This window comes from Scyliorhinus torazame, chromosome 1 (genome assembly GCF_047496885.1).
Source record: "Scyliorhinus torazame isolate Kashiwa2021f chromosome 1, sScyTor2.1, whole genome shotgun sequence".
Taxonomy (NCBI): Eukaryota; Metazoa; Chordata; class Chondrichthyes; order Carcharhiniformes; family Scyliorhinidae; genus Scyliorhinus; species Scyliorhinus torazame.
In genome coordinates, this window is record NC_092707.1 from 34,947,271 (window position 1) to 34,972,621 (window position 25,351).

Here is a 25,351-nt window from a genome sequence, read left to right on the forward strand (position 1 = left end):
CATCATGTTTACATGTATAGCAATTTACATGGAAGAAACTATCTTACCTGGGCTCGAACGGTACAAGCAAATCCCCACATGGCTTTATCAGGTGTGTTGTGCTCTCGTCCACTTCTCATCTCAAAAGAAAATGTCACTGTGTCTCCTTCGACCTGATAAATACATCGCTCGGATTTAATTTTCAGATCTGAATGAGCCAGGTTTGGCTTCAATTCTAAGTATAACACATACAGGGCAATGGCTTTGCACGGTCATCAGATTTCATTCCTCCATTTCAGTATCTATTAAACATATATCTAAAGTTAACTCACTGCACTCGAAAACTAGGTGTAACTAGAGAGAACTACTGCAGTTATCAAATAATTAAAGGAAAAAAATATTGATGGTTGAGTATAGGCACAGAAAAAAATCTTTCAATTACCTTGACCAAGTCCTTAGGCCAACCAGTCCCCAGTACACTGCGACTTCCATATCCCAACGTATTTCCTCCATACTCTGCTACTTTCCTGCTGTTAGTGTTTGGACCTGCATATATCACCAGCTGCAAGAATAAATTGTGTAGAATTGAGAGGCAGTAATACCTCTTTAGTCCAGAAGGTTTTTCATTTAAAATAAACAGGCTACTAACTGTCCCAAAATATTTCAAACTGAATTTCAATGAAAAGCATTGCAATTGAATGAACAGGATTTAATCTAATTGGTCAATGAAAATTAGTTCACTTCTTCTGCATGAACTCAAAATTATAAATCCATGTTTGAGGCAAATACATTCAGGAATAAACTATTCTGAGGATCATCCATCTTTTGAAAAACTCAAATGCATTCGCGCTCCACTCTTGAGAACAAAGTTCTGAACAGATCGTAAACATTAACCTGAGGCCACTGAAATCCGCAGACAAATAGGGAGGCATAGGAACTTGCATCACAAAACTCAGAAGACTCTTAGAGTATTTCCATTGGTTCTGCTTTCAATGGATAACCAAATCATTGTTTCACTCAGCCAATTGAAGGACCAAACAATCTTTTACAGAGGATGCCCATAATGCAAACTTAGTCTAATTTGAAGGAAAATCAAGAGATGCATTTTCTAAATTGCTGTTTGGTTGTATACACATCAAATCTACATTTTCTGCTTTTTTCTCAGGATTATTGATCTATTTTGAAGATCTGCTGTGACAAATTTCCCCAACACTCTCATCTCATAGGCCACCACAGATGTCTGCTTTGATGCTTATTGCTGTTTACTGTAAATGGGAAGGCTTTTGGGTGGTCTCCTTTTCACAATTCTTCTGTGTTATGTAAAAAGGGTTCCTTACGAGACCCCTCAGGTGTCTCCTCCAAGACCCTCAGGTATAGACGATCTTCAGATACTCTTGTTGAAGTTGTTACATGTGGATTTCTCCAGTTCTCCTGGATTGCTTCGTTGTGGTGTAGCCACCTGAGTTGGCCACTACCCGACTTAAAATGGAGAACCGCAAAGGCTGAAGGGAAATTCAGCCAGCACAGGCAAAAACTAGCAGGTGCAAGTTTACTGTGTATTAGACTCTGCACAAATCCAGACAGCATCGATACAAGCAGCCATCTGCATAGTAATGTAGCAGCCATCTACATTGTAATGAGCGATCCCCGGGAACAATCGAAACATTTTAAGGTAAACAAGGCCAAACCAGACTCCTCGGCGCCAGCAGGAGCCAACACAAAAGAGATTAACGGACACTTAAAGACCGCCCAACGATCAGGGAACAGCTCCAGTATTGCAGAAATCGAACCAAGCGATTGGAATGAAGGTACGGGGTCCGCCCCGAAAGGCGGGAAGCCCCTGGGGACTATAAAGTAAAGTCCCCAAGTTCAAATCGTTCTTCTTGACAGGGTCACTCAGCAACGCGAAGCAACCCCTGAGAGTGAACTGTCCAGCGGCCTCCAAGAAAGTAAGTCTCAAGTCAACGCTCGCTACGAGATAGGCGCTCCTAGCTACTAGTCCATACCAGCTTTTGAATCCCGCAGACTCAGAACCCGAACAAAAGGCCATTTGTTCCCCTGACCTGGTGGGCCAGTCCGAAGCTAAGTATAGGCCTGTTAGTTATAGAAATAGCCTAGAAAGTAGAGTTTATGCATGAGTCGCGATTTACTGTGTATAATAAATGTGTATTGATTTGAATCTTACTAATTTGTGTGTTGAATTATTGATCATTACTTGAACTTGAATCTCGTGGCGGTATCATAAAGATACCTGGCGACTCTAGTGCAAAGGTTATAAAACAGAGCCAATTGAACCAACCAAAAGTTAGCAACAGCAGGAAGCAGCTTTCAATGATAATTCAGGTTGGGATTTTGAAATAGACATCTCTTGCTTGAAACGTCAGTGTTGGTTCACCCAAATGAACTAAAATTAGTTTGCAAATTTTGTTTGAAGCAGTCCAGAGAAGGTTCACTTAACTTGTGATTGTGGGATTGTTTTTTTTGGGGGGTGAGGGGGGGGGGGTTTGCCTTTTGTGAAAAGGTGGGTCAGGCTGGGCTTGTGTCCATTGCAGTTTCAAAGGTTGAGGGGTGATCTTATTGAAACATGCAAGATCCTGAGGGAACTTGACGGAGTGGATACTGAAAGAATGCTTCCCCTTTTGGGAGAGACTGGAAGTAGGGTACACAGTTTAAAAATAAGGGATCTCCCATTTAAGACAGATGAAAATTTTTTTTTTCTCGGAATCTTTGGAGCTCTCTTCCCCAGAGAGGGGTGGAGACAAGGTCAATGAACATTTTAAAGCAGAAGTAGAAAGATTCTTGACTGACAAGGGGTGACAAGGGAACAAAGGTTATCGAGGGCTGGAGAATGTCGAGTTGAAGCCACAATCAGATCAGCTTTTACTGAACGGTGGAGCAGCCTCAAAGGATTGAACGGCCTACTCCTGCTTCATAAGCGTGTTTCCATATACTGCATCATACATAGATACATAGAACATACAGTGCAGGAGGCCGCCATTCGGCCCATCGAGTCTGCACCGACCCACTTAAGCCCTCACTTCCACCCTATCCCCATAACCCCTCCTAACCTTTTTTGGACACTGAGGGCAATTTAGCATTGCCAATCCACCGAATCTGCATGTCTTTGGACTGTGGGAGAAAACCGGAGCACCCGGAGGAAACCCACGCAGACATGGGGAGAATGTGCAGACTCCGCACAGTGACCCAGCGGGGAATCGAACCTGGGACCCTGGCACAGTGCTAGCCACATGTGCTACAGTGCTGCCCAAATCTACTAGATCTATCAGATCTACCCCATCCAGGTTTTACAAATAGGATTAAACCCATCTTATTGAACTCTAATGCTAACAATATTAATGCAAGTACAATGCTCTTTTCATTCATTTACCTTGTCATAGTCATATTGGGAGGAGCAGCGAGTGTCAAACCTCAAATAGAGGCAGCGTGCACCAGGAATGTGTACAGTCTCCTTGAATTTGTAGTTGTCTCTCACAGGATGGACCGTTTCCACTGTCTTCCCAGCTGCCCATGGAGCAGGGATCTTTAAGCCAGTCAGAAAGCCAGGTTCTTCCTTTTCCTCCAGCATACGGTAGTTTCTAGTGAAAAGAAATTAATTTAGCTGCAATCTAACATATAATCAGGCATAACTCAGGCAATTTCAAACCAACAGACTGACAACTGAAAGATTTAAACCCTCAGTTAATAAACCTGACAATGGGTGGTGCAGTCAGTTTCTAACACCTGCATATTATTTCAACTAAATAGTTAAGGGAGTACTAGGGATAATAATCTCAAACTTTGCAAAGGCAGACTAGCTCATAGGTTAGGATGTGGTCTGTTCCATTCAAAGGTCAGTAACCTGAAACGTCAACTCTGTTCTTATTTCACAGATGTTGCCAGACCTGAGTATTTCCAGCATTTTAAAATTTTAGTTTCTGATTTGAATTCGAGTGAGTGATGGACCTATTTCTGGCTGTGGTGGGGATCACCTCAGGTAGGAATCAGGTACAGTACAACATAATTCAGGGCTAGAGTGCTCTCCTGCAATAATATTAATCATCAAAGGCATTAGGAGAAGAATTTTCCAGATTTTGTTCCCCCAATTGACATGGATTATTAAATCTTGTTCCTTGCCTCTCCAGGTGATGTGGGGGTGGGGGGGGGGGTACATATTATTAAGCACAAGACATCATAATTGCATGGGACAGGCTGGATGGCCCCACACATCGTTTGTGGCTCTTCACTTCTCATATGCTCACATAGCAATAACCTTTATAAGTTTAAAAGTTGCTGCATGTCAATACACTACCTAAGAACAAAGTAATAGCAAAAAAAGCAAAGCAGGAAAATTAGCAGCTTTTAATAAACTGATTATTGAGGATGTGGTTATATTTGCATTTCTGCAGCAACTGACATAGCTCCAGTGATAGGTCACCTGAATCAACCAGTCTCTCACTGCTGGCTCAACATCACATTGAAAAATACATCTTCCGTGCATTCAAAAAGAATGCAAAACATCCACAGAATCTCCTAGGCACTTGATAAAATTAAGCAGAGTGTCTCTTTAAATATCTTGTGTCAATGTTCCTACCAACATTCAAGTTTAAAAATGTACCACCCAGTGGCACAGCTTTGCCCATATGGGCAAACCCATGCATGTATAAAATGTAGAACTCTTCCCACCACTCAACTATGGTTCGTGGCCACCCAGATAAATAGATAAAGTGCAACCACAATATCCCAAATACTCAGTAACATTCACAAAGATTATATTTCACATTGTCAAACCATTTGCTTTTCAAATATGCAATAATTCCTTAAACTAAAATGAGAGAAGTGAAATTGTATCCTGCTCAATACCATCAGAATAACATCCATCACCTGTCATCCAATGAGGGGAACGTTCCTTTCTGGCTCTGTTCAGCTCCTGCGTAGGGTTCATCACCTACCTCTGTGAAAACGGGAGCTTGCGTTTTCAACAGCAAAGCAGTCTGCACAAGATAACAGGACATTGAACTTTACATACCAGTAATGGATGTAATTCAGTCAGATAGAGACAGTTCAATCATATGAAAAATGAACAATTTAATCAACTTCCAAATTTATTTAATTTAATCAATTTCAGCTTCTTCAAAGATAGTATTTATTGTTACAATACAAAAAAGGTGGATTATCAGATATGAGTTCACCTCGCTCTCTCGATGTGTCAGATAGTCCAAGAGTGAAAAAGGACGGCAGATTTCCTTCTCTAAAGGACATTAGTCAGCCAGATGGGTTTTTACGACAATCGACAATGGTTTCATGGTCACCATTAGGCTTTTAATTCCAGATTTTTTATTGAGTTCAAATTTCACCATCTGCAATGGTGGGATTTGAACCTGGGTCCCCAGAGCATTACTCTGGGTCTCTGGTTAATTAGTCCAGCTCTTGAATCTTTACACCAAGTCTGTCTGCTGAGCATTGCTGTACTACATTTTCAAATAAATCGAACCCACATTTTGTTTATCAGTCCAGTGTGAAGTTGGTAAGTTTGCACAAAGCAAACACAGAAGTACAACATGGTGAGCAGCAGTGAATCCGGTTTAACAAAAAGAAGATTTGAAGATCACAGAAAAAGCTACAGACAAGATTTTGTGCTGCACAAAAAGGCTGCATGTGCATTGAAGACCCTGAAGGCAGAGTCCCTCTACAGGCAATGTTTCACAAAGCAGTGAATATCTAATGTGGGGATTGGATTGGATTTGTTTATTGTCACGTGTACCGAGGTACAGTGAAAAGTATTTTTCTGCGAGCAGCTCAACAGATCATTAAGTACATGAGAAGAAAAGGGAATAAAAGAAAATACATAATAGGTCAACACAACATATACAATGTAACTAAATAAGCACTGGCATCAGATGAAGCATACAGAGTGTACTGTTAATGAGGTCAGTCCATAAGAGGGTCATTTAGGAGTCTGGTGACAGTGGGGAAGAAGCTGTTTTTGTGTCTGTTCGTGCGTGTTCTCAGACTTCTGTATCTGCTGCCCGAAGGAAGAAGTTGGAAGAGTGAGTAAGCCGGGTAGGAGGGATCTCTGATTATGCTGCCCGCTTTCCCCAGGCAACGGGGGGTGTAGATGGAGTCAATGGATGGGAGGCAGGTTTGTGTGATGGACTGGGCGATGTTCACGACTCTCTGAAGTTTCTTGCGGTCCTGGGCCGAGCAGTTGCCATACCAAGCTGTGATGCAGCCCGATAGGATGCTTTCTATGGTGCATTTGTAAAAGTTGGTTAGGGTTAATGTGGACATGCCGAATTTCCTTAGTTTCCTGAGGAAGCATAGGCGCTGTTGTGCTTTCTTGGTGGTAACGCTGACGTGGGTGGACCAGGACAGATTTTTGGAGATGTGCACCCCTAGGAATTTGAAACTGCTAACCATCTCCACCTCGGCCCCGTTGATGCTGACAGGGGTGTGTACAGTACTTTGCTTCCTGAAGTCAATTACCAGCTCTTTAGTTTTGCTGGCATTGAGGGACAGATTGTTGTCACTACACCACTCCACTAGGTTCTCTATTTCCCTCCTGTATTCGGACTCGTCGTTATTCGAGATCCGGCCCACTATGGTCGTATCGTCAGCAAACTTGTAGATGAAGTTGGAACCAAGTTTTGCCACGCAGTCGTGTGTGTACAGGGAGTCGAGTAGGGGGCTAAGTACGCAGCCTTGCGGGGCGCCGGTGTTGAGGACTATTGTGGAGGAGGTGTTGTTGTTCATTCTTACTGATCGTGGTCTGTTGGTCAGGAAATCGAGGATCCAGTTGCAGAGTGGGGAGCCAAGTCCTAGGTTTTGGAGCTTTGATATGAGCTTGGCTGGGATTATGGTGTTGAAGCCGGATTGGTAGTGAATTGGATAGTTAAACTTGAGTCGGACAGCACAAGCTGCAGAGCCATTGCAACATCCTCACGCTGCCATTCTCACAAACAAAAAACTGGAAGTGCACAAAAAAGAAGAAACAGGAGCTCCAGCGTAAAAAAAAGGAACAAAAAATAACCATGCGACAGTTGCATTGCAGGAAAAAAATTGCTACAAATTGACAGCATTTGTAAAAGACAGGACCATCAGGAAGATGACCACCAAATTCCCTAGCATCAATTGAAAGGCCACACACGTCCTACCCAAACTTAGGTATTTTAAATGAGGATTTGATGGATTTGATCCATCACAGAACCAGATTAACAAGCGGTGAAATTAAAGAGTCACTGGAAACGAGGCGTGCACAGAGCCAACTCTGCTGACCTGTTTAAGCATCAGAAGGTTCCCGAGAAGCTTTGGAACTTGGAGTATGAGCTTCATGTAAAGGTGAACTTTAGAATACACCACTTGTGGTTGGGAGGGGATGCACGGCTGCGTTTTCCGCGAGTTCTGGCTTTGCTAGTCCTTTAATCCTTTATTTTATCCGAGTGCACATTTCATATTTGACTTTTTTCTGGGATATATGCCTTGCCTTGGTTGATCCTGATTGGAGTTTTGCAACGAGGAGCAGAGAGAAATCATAGAAAATCCTCGTTTGAATGTGGCGGTCAGAGTGGGCTGAGGTAAGGCCCAGCTTGCAGTAGAGTTTTAAAAAATATTTTAATTCAGTTTTCCATTTAATTGTGAGAAACTTTGCAACAAACAAAAGAAGTAAAACCAACAGAAACATAAAATGCCGAAACATAACGAAGTAGTCAGGTGTAAATACATAAACATATATACAGCGACAAGGCATGCTAACATTGGGCTCCCAGTAATGGTTACCACAACTGTACTGTTTCACTATTTACATGGGGCCCCATGGTGTTAAAACATACCGTCACGTGAGAGTACCTTTAAGAAATGGATGTTTAAGAAATGTACCTTCAAGAAATGGGTGTTTATCAGTGATGTCAGAATGTGGGTGGAGCTGAGCCGTCTGTCAGCTTTTTACTTTCGTTTTAGGCTGTTTGCTGCAGGCTGTGTTTTAGTTTAGTTTTCAGAGCTGGATAGCTGCAGTCACAGCCAGAAGGGGTATTTGTCTTTCTCTCTGTAATCTAAAAACTGGAAATCGATCCTTTGGTGATTTAAACCTAATAACTGCTCTCAGTAGTGACTTTAACCTGATGTGCTTCTGTTAAAGGCTTTGTGTTTAAGTCTTACGGATATTAAAAGGAAAGCTTAAAGGATTACTTAGTGTTGTAGTCTTCGGGGGTTGTATTTGAATTAATAGCTGCTCAGATGTTCACTGTATGTTTTAAAAAGGTTAACTTGTTCATAGAATAAACATTGTTTTGCTTTAAAAAATACTTTTCCATTTCTGCTGCACCACACCTGTAGAGTGGGCCGTGTGCTCCCCATACCACAATCTAGTACAATTTGTGGGTCAGGTGAACTCCATGATACACCTTAGGGGTCTATAAACCCTGGCCCATAACAATACCCAGGGGCATGTTTATGGCCACCAAGGCGTACCCTGTTGTTTTTGCTGTGGCAGCACCCAACATTCTATTTCCTTCGGTAACCTTTGGTTCCTCTGCTCAGTTTCCCCTGTACTCTGGTGGTGACTTCCCTTCTCCGATCCGCCCACCGCATCCCCCCTTCTTTCTTTGTCTGAATCGGTACCCCCTCTATCACCACCCCTCACTATTGGTTGCTGGTCCATGAACAGGTTGGTAAATTGCTTCAATGTGTTGCAGAAGCCTACCTCCGATCCTCTGATGGTGAATTTTATCTTTTCCAATTTGAGGATCCCGCTAAGTTGAAAAGTGAGTCTGCGGCCTTGGGTGGCGCTGCTGATTTCCAGCCGAACAAGAGTCTCTGGCTGGCACTAGTGTGAATGGCTCCACTGTCAGCCCAACAACGTTGGATATGGCCTCGAGAAAAGCGGTCTAGTACCCGGCAAGTCTGGGACAGGACCAGGACATGTGGGTATGGTTGGCTGAGCCTCCTTGGCACCATTCACATTTGTCCTCCACCTCCGGGAAGAACTTGCTCATGCGTGTTCTGGTCAAGTGCGCCGTGTGCACTAGCTTTAGTTGCGTTAGGCTGAGCCCTACGCATGATGAGGTGGAGTTCGCCCTGAGAAGTAGTTCAATCCAGAGTCCTCCGTCTTTCTCTATGCCTAGCTCTTCCTCCCATTTACCCAGGGTCTCGTACAGCAGTGCCCTTACCTCCTCTAGCAGTCGTCCGTACATGTCAGTGCAGTTACTGTCCCCTAGTTCATCCGATGTTAGAAGTCTGTCCGTAGGGTGTGTCCGGGCTGTTGGAGGAACGTTGTGGCTTCCTTGCGGAGGAAGTTCTTTAGTTGCATGTACCAGAGCTTATTACCTTTCAGGAGCTGGAGCCGTTTCGTTAGTTCCGCCAGGGTGGGTACTCTGGCGTGTACTTAAAGTTCCCCTACTGTCAGTATCTCCTCATCATGTCGCCACCTTTTAAAGGAAATGTCTATTGTTGCATGGGTGAATTTATGTTTTTTGCAGATGGGGGCCACAGCGGATATTTCAGCCAGTTAGAAATGGTGCCGGTTGATTCCACGTCTTTAGAATGGCCACCACCACTGGGCCCTGAGGTCGTGGCCAGTGCTTGGAGGGATGTCCCCATACCGCCTCCGAGTTACTTGATTCACCCTCGTACCCTTTCTGCGTTGGCCACCCAGTTTCGGAAGGGCCAAGACCCCCATGTTCCTCCTTCTTTGCAGGACACTTTTACGTATCCTAGAGTTCTTCCTCCCACACAAACAGCATGATTAGTTTGTCTATTTTGGTGAAGAAGGCCTCAAGGATGGAAATCGGGGGCGATCTGAAGAGGAAGAAGAGCCTTGACAGCAATTTCATTTTAGTTGTCTGCACTCTCCCCACCAGGGAGAGTGGGAGTGCATCCGCAAATCACTCCTAACCTCTTCCACTAGACTCAATAGGTTCCACTTGTGGATCTGTGTCCAGTCGCGGGCTATTTGGACCCCCAGGTATCGGAATTTGGTTTGGGTCAGCTTGAACAACAGCTCCCCCGTAGAGGAGCAGGTCATTTTGTAGAGTAAGACTCTATGCTCCCTGTCTCCCTTCTAGATGCCTCTCCACCCCTTCACTGCTTTAAGGGCGATAGCCAGTGGCTCGATTGCCAGGGCAAATAGCAGTAGGGACAATGGGCATCCCTGCCTCGTGCCTCTGTGCAGCAGGAAGTATTCAGAGCTTGTGGTGTTTGTCCGCACAGAGCGCTGTACAGTAGTTCCACACACGAGGTGAACCCTGGCCCAAACCGCTCCAATACCTACACGAGGTTCTTCCATTCAACTCTGTCAAAGGCCTTCTTTGCGTCTAGGGAGATGATAACTTCTGTTGTCCTCTCCCGGGTGGATTATAATCACTCAGCCAGGTGTTCGCCATTAACTGTCTGCTCTCGACAAAGCCAGTCCAGCATGCAACCTCTGGCATGCAACCCTCTAGTCACTTTGCCAGGGCCTTCGCCAGGCCTTTGGCGTCAGTGTTTAGGAATGAGATAGGTCTGTATGACCTACACCGTGTATGGTCTTTGTCTTCTTTCAGCATCAGCGATATTGAGGCCTGTGCCAGTGTGGGCGGCAGGATCCCTCGCGACAGCAAGTCATTGCATATCTCCTGCAGGTGCAGGGCCAGTACTGCTGTACATTTTTATACAAGTCCACTGGGAATCCATCTGGACCAGATGCACTCCCCACCCGCATGGAGCGGATGCTCTCCATGATTTCCCCCAGTTCTACTGGCGCTTCCAGTCCAAGATACCAATCACAGCTGAAGAAGCCAAGAATAATCGCATATAGTCAATCCATGACTTACAACAGATGCACCCATACTGAATCAGAGTTAACGGTGTACCATAATTCAGAAGATGCAATTCCATCGATTGACCCTCCCAGAAAGTAGTGCGTACATATAAGAATGTGTTGGATTACATGGAGCGTAATGGCATTAGCCATCGTGTGCGTCAGTATGTTGACTGGTGCAGTTCCATCGTGCGAGTACTGAAAAAAGATGGCACAATCCAGATATATTGATACCAAAGACATCCAAATCTTGCTCTAAAGGGGTGCTCACAAGATTCCAATGTTAGAAGAACTGAATCCCAAATTCACAGGAGCAAGGTTTTTATCCAAGTGGATGCCAAACACATATTGGTTGGTTAATTTGGAACAGGGATCACAAGAAATCATTACTTTCAGGACACAGTTTGGATTTTACCTGTTTCCAGAGATTACCTTTTGATTTACTGATCCATTGGTATCTATTCCAGCAGCGTGTGGTATTAGGAAATAAAGATATTTGATGTGATCTATATTTTTTTTGTGTTAGGAATACGTACAAGTTTAAGCAGGCTTAATGTGGTGCTTCTGTACTGTGTTAAGAAAGGTTTAATAACTTCAATTTAGCTTCATGTTAAACAAAGGTGGCTGCAAGTCTGTAGGTTTTAGTTTTAAACTTTCCTGCATCATGAATGTTTTATAATGTAAACGCAATTATAGGCTTTAAAAAAAACTAAGCTGTTGCTTAGCAACCAGAGGCTCACACTGAAAAGCAGAAGCACTTGAGCTGTCATTTTGAACCAGGTAACCCAGAGGCAAGAAGCATTCCACAGACTGTCAGTACAGGCAGGACAGTAGAGGGGCAAAAAGCAAGTCCCAGAAAGTAAAGGAGAAAGTCTCATAAACCAGGGAATGAAAAGAGGAAAGACCCCGAAAGACTGAAGTCAAAGGGACCAAGAACCGGAATCTGAAAAAGATACTGTTCACTGGAGTTAAAGAAAGGGGCAGAATGAATCTCCCAGTTAAAGACAGGGCTGCAACGTACAGACCTGGAGAAGTCGGCCACCGAAAAGCCAAACATCTGAAGGGAAAAAGGTCGGTAACACCTTAATACAGCCTGTGAAGCAGTGGCTGGTTACCTGAGAGACGGTGTGAACGCTTTAACGCACATGGTGAGATCCAGGTTGGAGGAATACTGTAATTTGAGGTTGAAAGGAGAGGTTGAAATCCTGGATGTGGATTTGTGGTGAAGGCATCGGAGTGAAAGCCTTTTATCAGCTAAGATTCCAAAGTGTGTTCTTAGAGAGTGGAGTTTGGAAACCCTCGTATTAAAGCCAGAGTTCCAATGAGGTAACTTAGCTTACAGCATGACAAACATCTGGGGGAATATGATTAGAAATCCACAGAACTTGTTTTGGGTGGCATCCGTCACTTGGTTTCAGAGTGGTGCATCTGACCATAAATTGCCGATTGGTATACATATACTTTCTCAGTAAATAACAGTCCAAGATATATTTTGTAACTTTGGTTATCCTTACAAATCTGTGTGTATCTGTAAAGGTATAGTTGGGGTGAAAGAGTAGTGTATTATAGTTAATCTTTTCTTGTTTAATAAATGCTTTATTCTTTTGTTAAGTTAATCGGCAGTCTGTTGACTCTGTCCATCCACGTCTTCAAACAAAACAATAAAAGTAAGGATCTATCGAGCTGAGTTCCACCACTCTGGGACCTGACTGTCCAGTAGTATCAGCTGGGATCTTAGCAAACGACACGATTTCAGAAAAAAAATCCCTCGCTACATATGCATTGTCGATGGGCAAAACCGAAGAAAAGCATGACTGAAATCTGCTTACTGATGGCAGTCTTGTACTGAAGGACTAGTCTTCAACAGCAAGAAATGCCAAGTGAATTATTTTTTACTCATTAAAGGAATATGAGTTTTGCTGCTGAGGCCAATATTTATTGTCCATCCCTAATTTCCCTAGACATGGTGGCTGCGATCTGCGGTCTTGAACTGCTGCAATCCATGTTAAAGAGAAAGTTCTAAGATTTTGACTTGGCGACAGTGAAGGAAAGGCAATATAATTTCAAGTCAGGATGGTGAGGAAAACTTCCAGGTGGTGATGTTCCCATGTATCGGCTGCCCATGTCCTTCTCGAAAGTCGCAGTTGTGGGATTGGAATGTGCCATCCGAGGAGCCTTGGTGAGTTCCTGGGTCAGATTAACTTTTTTGGTTCTATCTATTCATGTTTCGGGATCCATCCTTACGTAGGCAAACGCAAAGATACACAAGACATGCCCAGTTGCCAGGACAAAGAGGACTTGCAGACATGTCTTGGTCTTTTCAACTTCTTCGCACTGTGCCTAACAAACTTCGCTGATAAGAGCATTATCACTAAGGGTGTTCCATATGGGCAGCCGATACATGGGAACATCACCATGACACTATTAGGGCAGCACAGTTGCTTCACAGTGCCAGAGTCCCAGGTTCGATTCCCGGCTTAAGTCACTGTCTGTGCAGAGTCTGCACGTTCTCCCCGTGTCTGCCTGGGTTTCCTCCCACAGTCCAAAGATGTGGTTAGGTAGATTGGCCATGCTAAATTGCCCTTAGTGTCCAAAGGGGTTGGGAGGGGTTACTGGGATAGGGTGGAGGTGTGGGGCTTAAGTGGAGTGCTCTTTACAAGGGCCGGTGCAGACTCCATGGGCCGAATTGTCTTCTTCTGTACTGTAAATTCTATGCTATGTACTATGTACGGGCAGCACGGTAACATTGTGGATAGCACAATTGCTTCACAGCTCCAGGGTTCCAAGTTCGATTCCGGCTTGGGTCACTGTCTGTGCGGAGTCTGCACATCCTCCCAGTGTGTGCGTGGGTTTCCTCCGGGTGCTCCGGTTTCCTCCCACAGTCCAAAGATGTGCAGGTTGGGTAGATTGGCCATGATAAATTGCCCGGTAATGTCCAAAATTACCCTTACTGTTGGGTGGGGTTACTGGGTTATGGGGATAGGGTGGAGGTGTTGACCTTGGGTGGGGTGCTCTTTCCAGGAGCCGGTGCAGACTCGATGGGCCGAGTGGCCTCCTTCTGCACTGTAAATTCTATGATAAGACACTATGTATGATAGCTGCACCTTCAACAGGTGTTCAACTCAGTTAAAAAGCATCATCAGGAGACACGCATTGTACAGTACTACGACGAAAGAAAAGAGACAATCTTAGATGTTGACACATCTCGAGAAATGTAGAAGCATGCATTATGCAAGACTGCAAAAAATTGCCACTGGTTCCAAAAGTCCAACACAAGTGCAACCGAATTCTTAGAATCCTTACAGTGCAGGAAGCCATTCGGCCCATCGAGTCTATACTGACCCTCTGAAACAGCACCTACACAGATTCACTCTCCCACCATATCCCTGCAATCCCACCTAGGGACAATTTAGCATAGCCAATCCACTTAACCTGCACATCTTTGGACTGTGGGAGGCAACCGGAGCACCCGGAAGAAACCCACGCAGACATGGGAAGAATGTACAAACTCTACACCGATAATCACCCGAGGTCAGAATCTAACCTGGGTCCCTGGTGCTGTGAGGCAGCAGAGCTAACCACTATGCCACCCCAATTAGTTGAACATACTGTGAGACTTTGGTATTCAGTATCCTCAAGGTTCATCACATACCTATTTGATAAACAATTTGTCATGGGAATGGAGTTCAAACCATTGGAAATGATTTGGTGAAAGTCACTGACATGTGTGCCACCCAGACTATGACTTCTGATAAAAAATGAGGCTACAAATTCGAAGTCTGCTACAAACCTGGTAGCAAAATTATTACTCCAGACACACCCAATCTCAAAAAAACTGCGGACACCTTGCCAGACCGACAAGTAGACAGTGTAGACATCAACATAGATAAACGCATCCAGCATAAATTCTGGTTAACGCAAGTGGAACCAGCTTCAGCAGGAAACTGCAAATGACCCACCACCGAAGACATTACAGAAAGTCATTGTAGAAGGTTGATCTGATACAAATTGTGCCAGACACCCTCAGATGTTTATGGCCGTACAGAGATAAACTAGTTACTTTGTGTGATTTTCAAGGAAAAACAGGGGCTTGTATCCCAAGATATCTCCTGGGAGATAGTTACATCAGGTGCATGTGGGTATAGAGCAAACACGGTGCCTGGCAAGGTATACTCTGTATTAGCCATGGCTCAACAATGATATTGAGAAGACAGTGAGGATGTGTGAAGCATGCCAGAGACACCAGCTACATCAGTGCAAAAAAGCTTTATACCTCATGTTCCATCATACCCTTGGTCTAAAATGGCAACAGATTTATTCACTATCCATGGCGATGGCTTTCTCTGAGTCACTGACTACTATTCTAATCATCAGACAACTAAAGGATAGCTCAGGTGAGTCTGTAGCAGATACAATGAGTTCAATTTTCAGCTTGTTCAGTGTGTCTGAAGAGAATCATATTGGACAACTGGCCACTGCACACTGGCAGTCCTTTGAGGGACATGGGGCATAAACCACATGACAGCCTTGCCACACTATCCTAGGTCAAACAGTCTTGCAGAGCAAATGGTTTGCACTTTCAAGTAATTAATTATCAAGTGCAGGCAAACAAAACGAAGATCTCAGTATCTCCATGTTATCTTTAGACATGGGCTTACCATCGTCAGCAGAAATAAATTTTGGAAGAAAGGTGAAGACAACATTGCCAATCGATCACCTTTCCCATTTCTCAGAAGGAAGGCGAAACTTCTCGAAAATTAGAGAATAAAGACACTACAACAGACATGCAGGCGCAGGACTGCCTCGTCTGCATGTAGGACAAAAGGTTTGAGACGTACATCCTACTTAGGGAATTTGGTTACCCGTAGAAGACTCCAAAGTGTGCAATGAACCTTGAGCCTATGAAGTCACAACATCAAACAGAGCGACATTAAGAAGGATCAGAAGCCAGCTAAGAGAATTGTACAACTGTATAATACATCGGTAATAAAAATAGGAAAGTAGATTATTTGAATGGATGTAAATTGAGAGAGGTGAATTCTCAGTGAGACCTTGGTGTCCTCGTGCATTAGTCGCTGAAAGTAAGCGTGCAGGTACAGCAGGCAGTAAAGAAAGCAAATGGTATATTGGCCTTCATAGCAAGAGGATTTCAGTATAGGAATAGAGATGTTTCACCACAATTGTATAGGGCATTGATGAGGCTACACCTGGAGTATTGGGTCTAGTTTTGGTGTCCATTTCGGAGGAAGGATGTTCCTGCTATGGAGGGAGTGCAGCGAAGGTTTACCAGGCTGATTCCTGGGATGGCAGGACTGTCATATGAGGAACAACTAAGTCGGTTAGGATGATATTCATTGGAGTTTAGAAGAGAGAGAGGGGATCTCAGAAACGTACAAAATTCTAACAGGATTAGGCAGGGTAGATTCAGTAAGTATGTTCCAGAGGACTCGGGGTCATATATTGAGGATCAGGACTGCGGTGAGGAGAAATTTCGTCACCAAGAGAGTGGTGAATCTGTGGAATTCACTACCAAAGAAAGCAGTTGAGGCCAAAATGTTGTGTAACTTCAAAAATGAATTAGATACAGCCCTTAGGGCTAAAGGGATCAAGGGATACGGAGGGAAGGCAGGATCAAGGTATTGAACTTGATGATCAGGCATGATTATAATAAACGATGGAGCAGGCTCGAAGGGCAGAGTGGCCTCCTCCTGCTTCTATTTTCTATGTTTAGCAGGCCAAATGCATCCGGAACACATTCAAAGATGGACTCGGCGAGTGAAATTGTGGAAGATCATATTCGAACAATCGCACTCAGACAATACACAAGATACCAACAATCCCACAAGTCAAGAAGACCCAAGTGATAAGTCTCAATTCTCAGGAAGGTCATACCATTGAGGTTTGGGATGACTGTTAAATCACCTATATGTTGTACAGACTCGATCTTAATTTTTAAATCCTTAAACCCATCAAACATTTATTTTGTAAATAGATTTTGCAACTACCCTAACATTTGTGCATTTGCACCCTTAAGGAAGTAAAAGGGGGATGTTGCAATATCACTTTGAGAATATGCTAATAAGTAACCAGCATATAAACCACGTGACCAGCAGACTTTGTTCAGAGGAGCTCTCAGTTTAGTTCAAAGCAAATTACTTCAGATGCGCAGCATGTGAGGAGTTGCAGCTGGAATTTACTGTTTTTTAAAAATAAATTTAGAATTCCAATTTTTTTTTCCAATTGAGGGGCAATTTAGCATGGCCAATTCACGTAACATAGAACATAGAACATAGAACAATACAGCGCAGTACAGGCCCTTCGGCCCACGATGTTGCACCGAAACAAAAGCCATCTAACCTACACTATACCATTATCATCCATATGTTTATCCAATAAACTTTTAAATGCCCTTAATGTTGGCGAGTTCACTACTGTAGCAGGTAGGGCATTCCACGGCCTCACTACTCTTTGCGTAAAGAACCTACCCCTGACCTCTGTCCTATATCTATTACCCCTCAGTTTAAGGCTATGTCCCCTCGTGCTAGCCATTTCCATCCGCGGGAGAAGGCTCTCACTGTCCACCCTATCTAACCCTCTGATCATTTTGTATGCCTCTATTAAGTCTCCTCTTAACCTTCTTCTCTCTAACGAAAACAACCTCAAGTCCATCAGCCTTTCCTCATAAGATTTTCCCTCCATACCAGGCAACATCCTGGTAAATCTCCTCTGCACCCGTTCCAAAGCCTCCACGTCCTTCCTATAATGCGGTGACCAGAACTGTACGCAATACTCCAAATGCGGCCGTACCAGAGTTCTGTACAGCTGCAACATGACCTCCTGACTCCGGAACTCAATCCCTCTACCAATAAAGGCCAACACTCCATAGGCCTTCTTCACCACCCTATCAACCTGGGTGGCAACTTTCAGGGATCTATGTACATGGACACCTAGATCCCTCTGCTCATCCACACTTTCAAGAACTTTTCCATTAGCCACATATTCCACATTCCTGTTTTTCCTTCCAAAGTGAATCACCTCACACTTCTCTACATTAAACTCCATTTGCCACCTCTCAGCCCAGCACTGCAGCTTATCTATATCCCTCTGTAACCTGCTACTTCCTTCCTCACTATCGACAACACCACCGACTTTAGTATCGTCTGCAAATTTACTCACCCACCCTTCTGCGCCTTCCTCTAGGTCATTGATAAAAATGACAAACAGCAACGGCCCCAGAACAGATCCTTGTGGTACTCCACTTGTGACAGAACTCCATTCTGAACATTTCCCATCAACCACCACCCTCTGTCTTCTTTCAGCTAGCCAATTTCTGATCCACATCTCTAAATCACCCTCAATCCCCAGCCTCCGTATTTTCTGCAATAGCCTACCGTGGGGAACCTTATCAAACGCTTTGCTGAAATCCATATACACCACATCAACTGCTCTACCCTCGTCTACCTGTTCAGTCACCTTCTCAAAGAACTCGATAAGGTTTGTGAGGCATGACCTACCCTTCACAAAGCCATGCTGACTATCCCTGATCATATTATTCCTATCTAGATGATTATAAATCTTGTCTCTTATAATGCCCTCCAAGACTTTACCCACTACAGACGTGAGGCTCACCGGTCTATAGTTGCCGGGGTTGTCTCTGCTCCCCTTTTTGAACAAAGGGACCACATTTGCTATCCTCCAGTCCTCTGGCACTATTCCTGTATCCAATGATGACATAAAAATCAAAGCCAATGGTCCAGCAATCTCTTCCCTGGCCTCCCAGAGAATCCTAGGATAAATCCCATCAGGCCCCGGGGACTTATCTATTTTCAGCCTGTCCAGAATTGCCAACACCTCTTCCCTACTTACCTCAATGCCATCTAATCTATTTACCTGGAGCTCAGCATTCTCCTCCACAACATTATCTTTTTCCTGAGTGAATACTGACGAAAAATATTCATTTAGTATCTCGCCTATCTCTTCAGACTCTACACACAACTTCCCATCCCTGTCCTTGACTGGTCCTACTCTGTCCCTAGTCATTCGCTTATTCCTGACATACCTATAGAAAGCTTTTGGGTTTTCCTTGATCCTTCCTGCCAAATACTTCTCATGTCCCCTCCTTGCTCGTCTTAGCTCTCTCTTTAGATCCTTCCTCGCTACCTTGTAACTATCCATCGCCCCAACTGAAACTTCACACCTCATCTTCACATAGGCCTCCTTCTTCCTCTTAACAAGAGATTCCACTTCTTTGGTAAACCACGGTTCCCTCGCTCGGCACCTTCCTCCCTGCCTGACCGGTACATACTTATCAAGAACACGCAATAGCTGATCCTTGAACAAGCTCCACTTATCCAGTGTGTCCAAAACTTGCAGCCTACTTCTCCACCTTATCCCCCCCAAGTCACGTCTAATGGCATCATAATTTCCCTTCCCCCAGCTATAACTCTTGCCCTGTGGTGTATACTTATCCCTTTCCATCCTTAACGTAAACGTCACCGAATTGTGGTCACTGTCCCCAAAGTGCTCACCTACCTCCAAATCCAACACCTGGCCTGGTTCATTACCCAAAACCAAATCCAATGTGGCCTCACCTCTTGTTGGCCTGTCAATAAACTGTGTCAGGAAACCCTCCTGCACACACTGAACAAAAAACGACCCATCTAATGTACTCGAACTATATCTTTTCCAGTCTATATTTGGAAAGTTAAAGTCTCCCATAATAACTACACTGTTACTTTCGCTCATATCCAGGATCATCTTCGCCATCCTTTCCTCTACATCCCTAGAACTATTTGGAGGCCTATAGAAAACTCCCAACAGGGTGACCTCTCCTTTCCTGTTTCTAACCTCAGCCCATACTACCTCGGAAGATGAGTCCCCATCTAGCATCCTCTCCGCCACTGTAATACTGCTCTTGACTAGCAGCGCCACACCTCCCCCTCTTTTGCCTCCTTCCCTGAGCTTACTAAAACACCTAAACCCCGGAACCTGCAACATCCATTCCTGTCCCTGCTCTATCCACGTCTCCGAAATGGCCACAACATCGAAGTCCCAGGTACCAACCCATGCTGCCAGTTCCCCTACCTTATTTCGTATACTCCTGGCATTGAAGTAGACACACTTCAAACCACCTACCTGAACACTGGCCCCCTCCTCCGACGTCAAATCTGAGCTCCTGACCTCTATACTCTCATTCTCCCTTACCCTAAAACTACAATCCAGGTTCCCATGCCCCTGCTGCATTAGTTTAAACCCCCCCAAAGAGCACTAACAAATCTCCCCCCCAGGATATTTGTGCCCCGCAGGTTCAGATGTAGACCATCCTGTCTGTAGAGGTCCCACCTTCCCCAGAAAGCGCCCCAGTTATCCAGAAATCTGAATCCCTCCCGCCTGCACCATCCCTGTAGCCACGTGTTTAATTGCTCTCTCTCCCTATTCCTCATCTCACTATCACGTGGCACGGGCAACAACCCAGAGATAACAACTCTGTTTGTTCTAGTTCTGAGCTTCCATCCTAGCTCCCTGAAAGCCTGCCTGACATCCTTATCCCCTTTCCTACCTATGTCGTTAGTGCCAATGTGGACCACGACTTGGGGCTGCTCCCCCTCCCCCTTAAGGACCCGGAAAACACGATCCGAGACATCACGTACCCTTGCACCTGGGAGGCAACATACCAAACGTGAGTCTCTCACGCTCCCACAAAATCTCCTATCTGTGCCCCTGACTATAGAGTCCCCAATTACTAATGCTCTGCTCCTCTCCCCCCTTCCCTTCTGAGCAACAGGGACAGACTCTGTGCCAGAGGTCTGTACCCCATGGCTTATCCCTGGTAAGTCGTCCCCCCCACAAGTATCCAAAGCGGTATACTTGTTTCTCAGGGGAACGACCGCAGGGGATCCCTGCACTGACTGTTTTTTCCCCGTCCCTCTTACAGTTACCCATCTATCTCCAATCTTTGGTGTAACTAATTCCCTGAAGCTGCTATCTATGACCCCCTCTGCCTCCCGAATGATCCGAAGTTCTTCCAACTCCAGCTCCAGTTCCCTAACTCGGTCTTGGAGGAGCTGGAGATGGCAGCACTTCCTGCAGGTAAAATCAGCAGGGACACTAACGGCATCCCTCACCTCAAACATCCTGCAGGAGGAACATTGCACTCCCTTCCCTGCCATTCCTCTAACTTTCTACCAAGATCTGGCTAACAACTAAATTTAAAAAAAAATTTATATATAAAAAAAAAATAAAGAATAAAAATTATTAATAACAATAATAAAATATGGTACTTACCTCACACCAAAGGGTTTTATTATTAGGTTAGAGGAGGAGGGCGGGTGGGAGACACTACACGTGTAGTGTCTCGGGTTTCCTCTCCACCAGAATTTATTGGTGAGGGTCTTCCCAGACGTCCGCGGGTCGACTTCCTGTTCCCACCTTAAACACTAGAATTTTTAAAAAAAGTTTATTTAAAGGAGAAACTTACCTCCCAGAAATCACTTCCGCACTGCCCCCGCAGAAATGGACTAACCTGCTCCGCTCCTGCTGAAATCGACTTGGCCTGCAAGGTAAGCAAGTTGTTAATCTGTACTCACCTCACCACAGACAGCGACCTTTTAAATGGTCCCCTCTGTCTCGCAGCCCCCGCGCTTTTCAAAATTCCCGCGCTGATTCTAAGGTCCCAGCTCTCACTCCCGAACTCAACAGCTGACCTGCAAGGCAAGTAAGTTAATCTGTACTCACCTCACCACAGACAGCGACCTTTTAAATGGTCCCCTCTGTCTCGCAGCCCCCGCGCTTTTCAAAATTCCCGCGCTGATTCTAAGGTCCCAGCTCTCACTCCCGAACTCAACAGCTGACCTGCAAGGCAAGTAAGTTAATCTGTACTCACCTCACCACAGACAGCGACCTTTTAAATGGTCCCCTCTGTCTCGCAGCCCCCGCGCTTTTCAAAATTCCCGCGCTGATTCTAAGGTCCCAGCTCTCACTCCCGAACTCAACAGCTGACCTGCAAGGCAAGTAAGTTAATCTGTACTCACCTCACCACAGACAGCGACCTTTTAAATGGTCCCCTCTGTCTCGCAGCCCCCGCGCTTTTCAAAATTCCCGCGCTGATTCTAAGGTCCCAGCTCTCACTCCCGAACTCAACAGCTGACCTGCAAGGCAAGTAAGTTAATCTGTACTCACCTCACCACAGACAGCGACCTTTTAAATGGTCCCCTCTGTCTCGCAGCCCCCGCGCTTTTCAAAATTCCCGCGCTGATTCTAAGGTCCCAGCTCTCACTCCCGAACTCAACAGCTGACCTGCAAGGCAAGTAAGTTAATCTGTACTCACCTCACCACAGACAGCGACCTTTTAAATGGTCCCCTCTGTCTCGCAGCCCCCGCGCTTTTCAAAATTCCCGCGCTGATTCTAAGGTCCCAGCTCTCACTCCCGAACTCAACAGCTGACCTGCAAGGCAAGTAAGTTAATCTGTACTCACCTCACCACAGACAGCGACCTTTTAAATGGTCCCCTCTGTCTCGCAGCCCCCGCGCTTTTCAAAATTCCCGCGCTGATTCTAAGGTCCCAGCTCTCACTCCCGAACTCAACAGCTGACCTGCAAGGCAAGTAAGTTAATCTGTACTCACCTCACCACAGACAGCGACCTTTTAAATGGTCCCCTCTGTCTCGCAGCCCCCGCGCTTTTCAAAATTCCCGCGCTGATTCTAAGGTCCCAGCTCTCACTCCCGAACTCAACAGCTGACCTGCAAGGCAAGTAAGTAACCTGCCCATCTTTGAGGTGAAACCCACGCAGACAAGGGGAGAATGTGCAAACTCCACTCAGGCAGTGGCCCAGAGCTGGGGTCGAACCTGGGTCCTCAGCATTGTAGGCAGTAGTGCTAACAACTGCACCGCCATGCCGTCCTGCTGGAATCTACTGCTTTCAAAAACTTTTGAATCTTAATGAAGTCTGTCTGCTGAGCAATCCTGCATTACATCTTCAAATAAACCAAACCTACATTTAGCTGATCAGTCCTGTGAGATTGGCAAGTTTGTAAACATAGAAATACAATAGTAGGACTAACAAGGCAAGGGAATACACAATGAAAGTTAGGGCCCCAGGAAGCACAGAGGATCAGAGGGACGCACATGTTGAGAGATCCCTAAAGTCAGCAGGACAGACAGATAAGGTGGTTAAGGTGGCATATGAGATACTTGCCTTTATTAATAGAATATAAAAGCAGGAAGGTTATGATGGAGCGATATAAAATGCCGGTTAGGCCACAGCTGGAGTACTCTGTGCAGTTCCAGTCGTCACACTCTAGGAAGGAATTGATTGCACTAGAGAGGATGCAGAGGAGATTCACCAGGATGCTGCCTGGGTTGGAGCGTTTCAGTTATCAAGAAAGACTGGATAGGTGGGGGTTGTTTTCCTTGGAGCAAAGGAGGCTGAGGGGAGACCTGATTGAGGTGTAAAAAAATTATGAGGGACATAATGGGCAGGAAGTTCTTTGGAGATATGTGGAATTTCTTTTTCTGAGGAGGGTGTGGGAATCTGGAACACACTGCCAAGAAGGGCAATAAGAGGTGGGAACCCTCACAACATTTTAGTATTCTGCTACAAAGTGTTCCACAGATTCACCACCCTCTGGCTGAAGAAATTCCTCCTCATTTGGTTTTAAAGGACCGTCTCTTTAGTCTGAGATTGTGTCCTCCACTTCTAGCTTTTCCAACAAGTGGAAACATCCTTGCCACGTCAACTCTATCCAGGCCTCACAGTATCCTCTAGGTTTCAATAATATCCCCCCTCATCCTTCTAAACTCCAACGAAATCCAGAGACCTCAACCGTTCCTCATACGACAAGCTCTTCATTCCAGGGATCATTCTTGTGAACCTCCTCTGGACCCTTTCCAAGGCCAGCACATCCTTCCTTAGATACGGGGCCCAAAACTGCTCACAATATCCAAATGTGGTCTGACCAGAGCCTTATACAGCCTGCTCTTGTATTCTAGCCCTCTCGACATGAAGGCTAACATTGCATTTGCCTCCCGAACTGCCGGCTGAACCTGCATGTTAACCTTAAGAGAATGGTGAACAAGGACTCCCAAGTCCCTTTGTGCTTCTGATTTCCGAAGCTTTTCCCCATTTAGAAAATAGTCAATATCTCCATTCCTCCGTCCAAAGTTCATAACTTCACACTTTTACACATTGTATTCCATCAGCCACATCTTTGCCCACTCTCCTGGCCTGTCCAAGTCCTTCGGTAGCCCCCCTGCTTCGTCAATACTACCTGTCCCTCTACAAATCTTTACATCTATGTAATGTAATCATCTGCAAACTTAGCAACAGTGCCTTCAGTTCCTTCTTCCAAATCATTAATGTATATTGTGAAAAGTTGTGGTCCCAGAACCAACCCTCGAGGCACACCACTAGTCACCGGCTGCTATCCTGAGACGACCCCTTTATCCCACTCTTTGTCTTCTGACAGCCAGCCAGTCCTCTATCCGTGCCAGGATCTTACACTTAACACCATGGGCTCTTAACTTATTAGATTAATAAGTCTCCTATGCGGCACCTTGTCAAAGTCTTCTGGAAATCTAAATAAATCACGTCCACTGGTTCTCCTTTGTCTAACTTCCTTGTTACCTCCTCAAAGAACTCAAACAGATTTGTCAGACTTGATCTCCCCTTGACGAAGCCATGCTGACTCAGTCTTATTTTATCATGCACTTCCAAGTACTCTGCAATCTCATCTTTAATAATGGACTCTAAAATCTTGCCAATGACCAAAGTCAGGCTAACCGGTCTTCTACCTCCCTCCCTTCTTAAACAGCGGTGTTACATGAGCTACTTTCCACTCCTCTGGGACCCTCCCTGCTTCCAGTGATTTCTGAAAGATCCTGAAAATACCATAGCCTACAAGGCCAAGTGCTGGAAAATGGAATTTGAGTAAATAGGTGCTTGATGGCTTGTGTGGACATGATGGGCTGATGGGCCTCTTGCCATGCTGTAAAATCTCTGACTCCACGAACACAAAACATTCACCCACACAAGTGTCAGGCAATGACCAATTCCTATTCGAGAGAAGTCAACCATCTCCTCCTGATATTCAATAGCATTGCCATTGTTGAATCTCCCCATATTCAACATCCTGGGGTGACCATTAACCAGAAACTTAATCAACTACATAAATACGGTGCAACAAGGGCACATCACAGGCGAGAATTCTGCCACCTGTAACTCAGCTCCTGACGCCCCAAAGCCCGTTTACTATCTACAAGGCACAATCAGGAGGGTGATGCCATACTCCTCATTTACCTGGTTGTGTGCAGCCCAAACACTCAAGAAGCTCAATAGCACCTGGGGCAAAGACTCCTCCAAAACTGGTGCACTGTGGCAGTGCATCTACAAAAGGCATTGCAGAAATCCGGGAACATGACCACCAAGCAGCCTTCCATTGCATACAATCCAGATTTAGAAATATAACTGCTCTTCCTTCAATGTTGCTGGGCCAAAATCCTGGACCTCCGTTCCTAGAAGCATTTTAGGTGCACCTACACCCTAGGGCTGCTACAGTTCAAGAAGGCGGCTCACCACCATTTTCTGT

The 25,351-nt window shown here is 45.1% G+C and overlaps 1 protein-coding gene across 1 annotated transcript in view; it reads right to left on the bottom strand.

Annotated features, from left to right (window-relative positions):
- The window catches only part of LOC140397295 (probable E3 ubiquitin-protein ligase HECTD4), a 561,188-nt gene that overhangs the window by 234,859 nt on the left and 300,978 nt on the right, over window positions 1-25,351 (bottom strand). Inside the window, 4 exon segments of the mRNA XM_072486148.1 lie at window positions 48-152; window positions 422-541; window positions 3,368-3,575; window positions 4,861-4,970. Coding sequence (XP_072342249.1) covers window positions 48-152; window positions 422-541; window positions 3,368-3,575; window positions 4,861-4,970 — 543 coding nt within the window.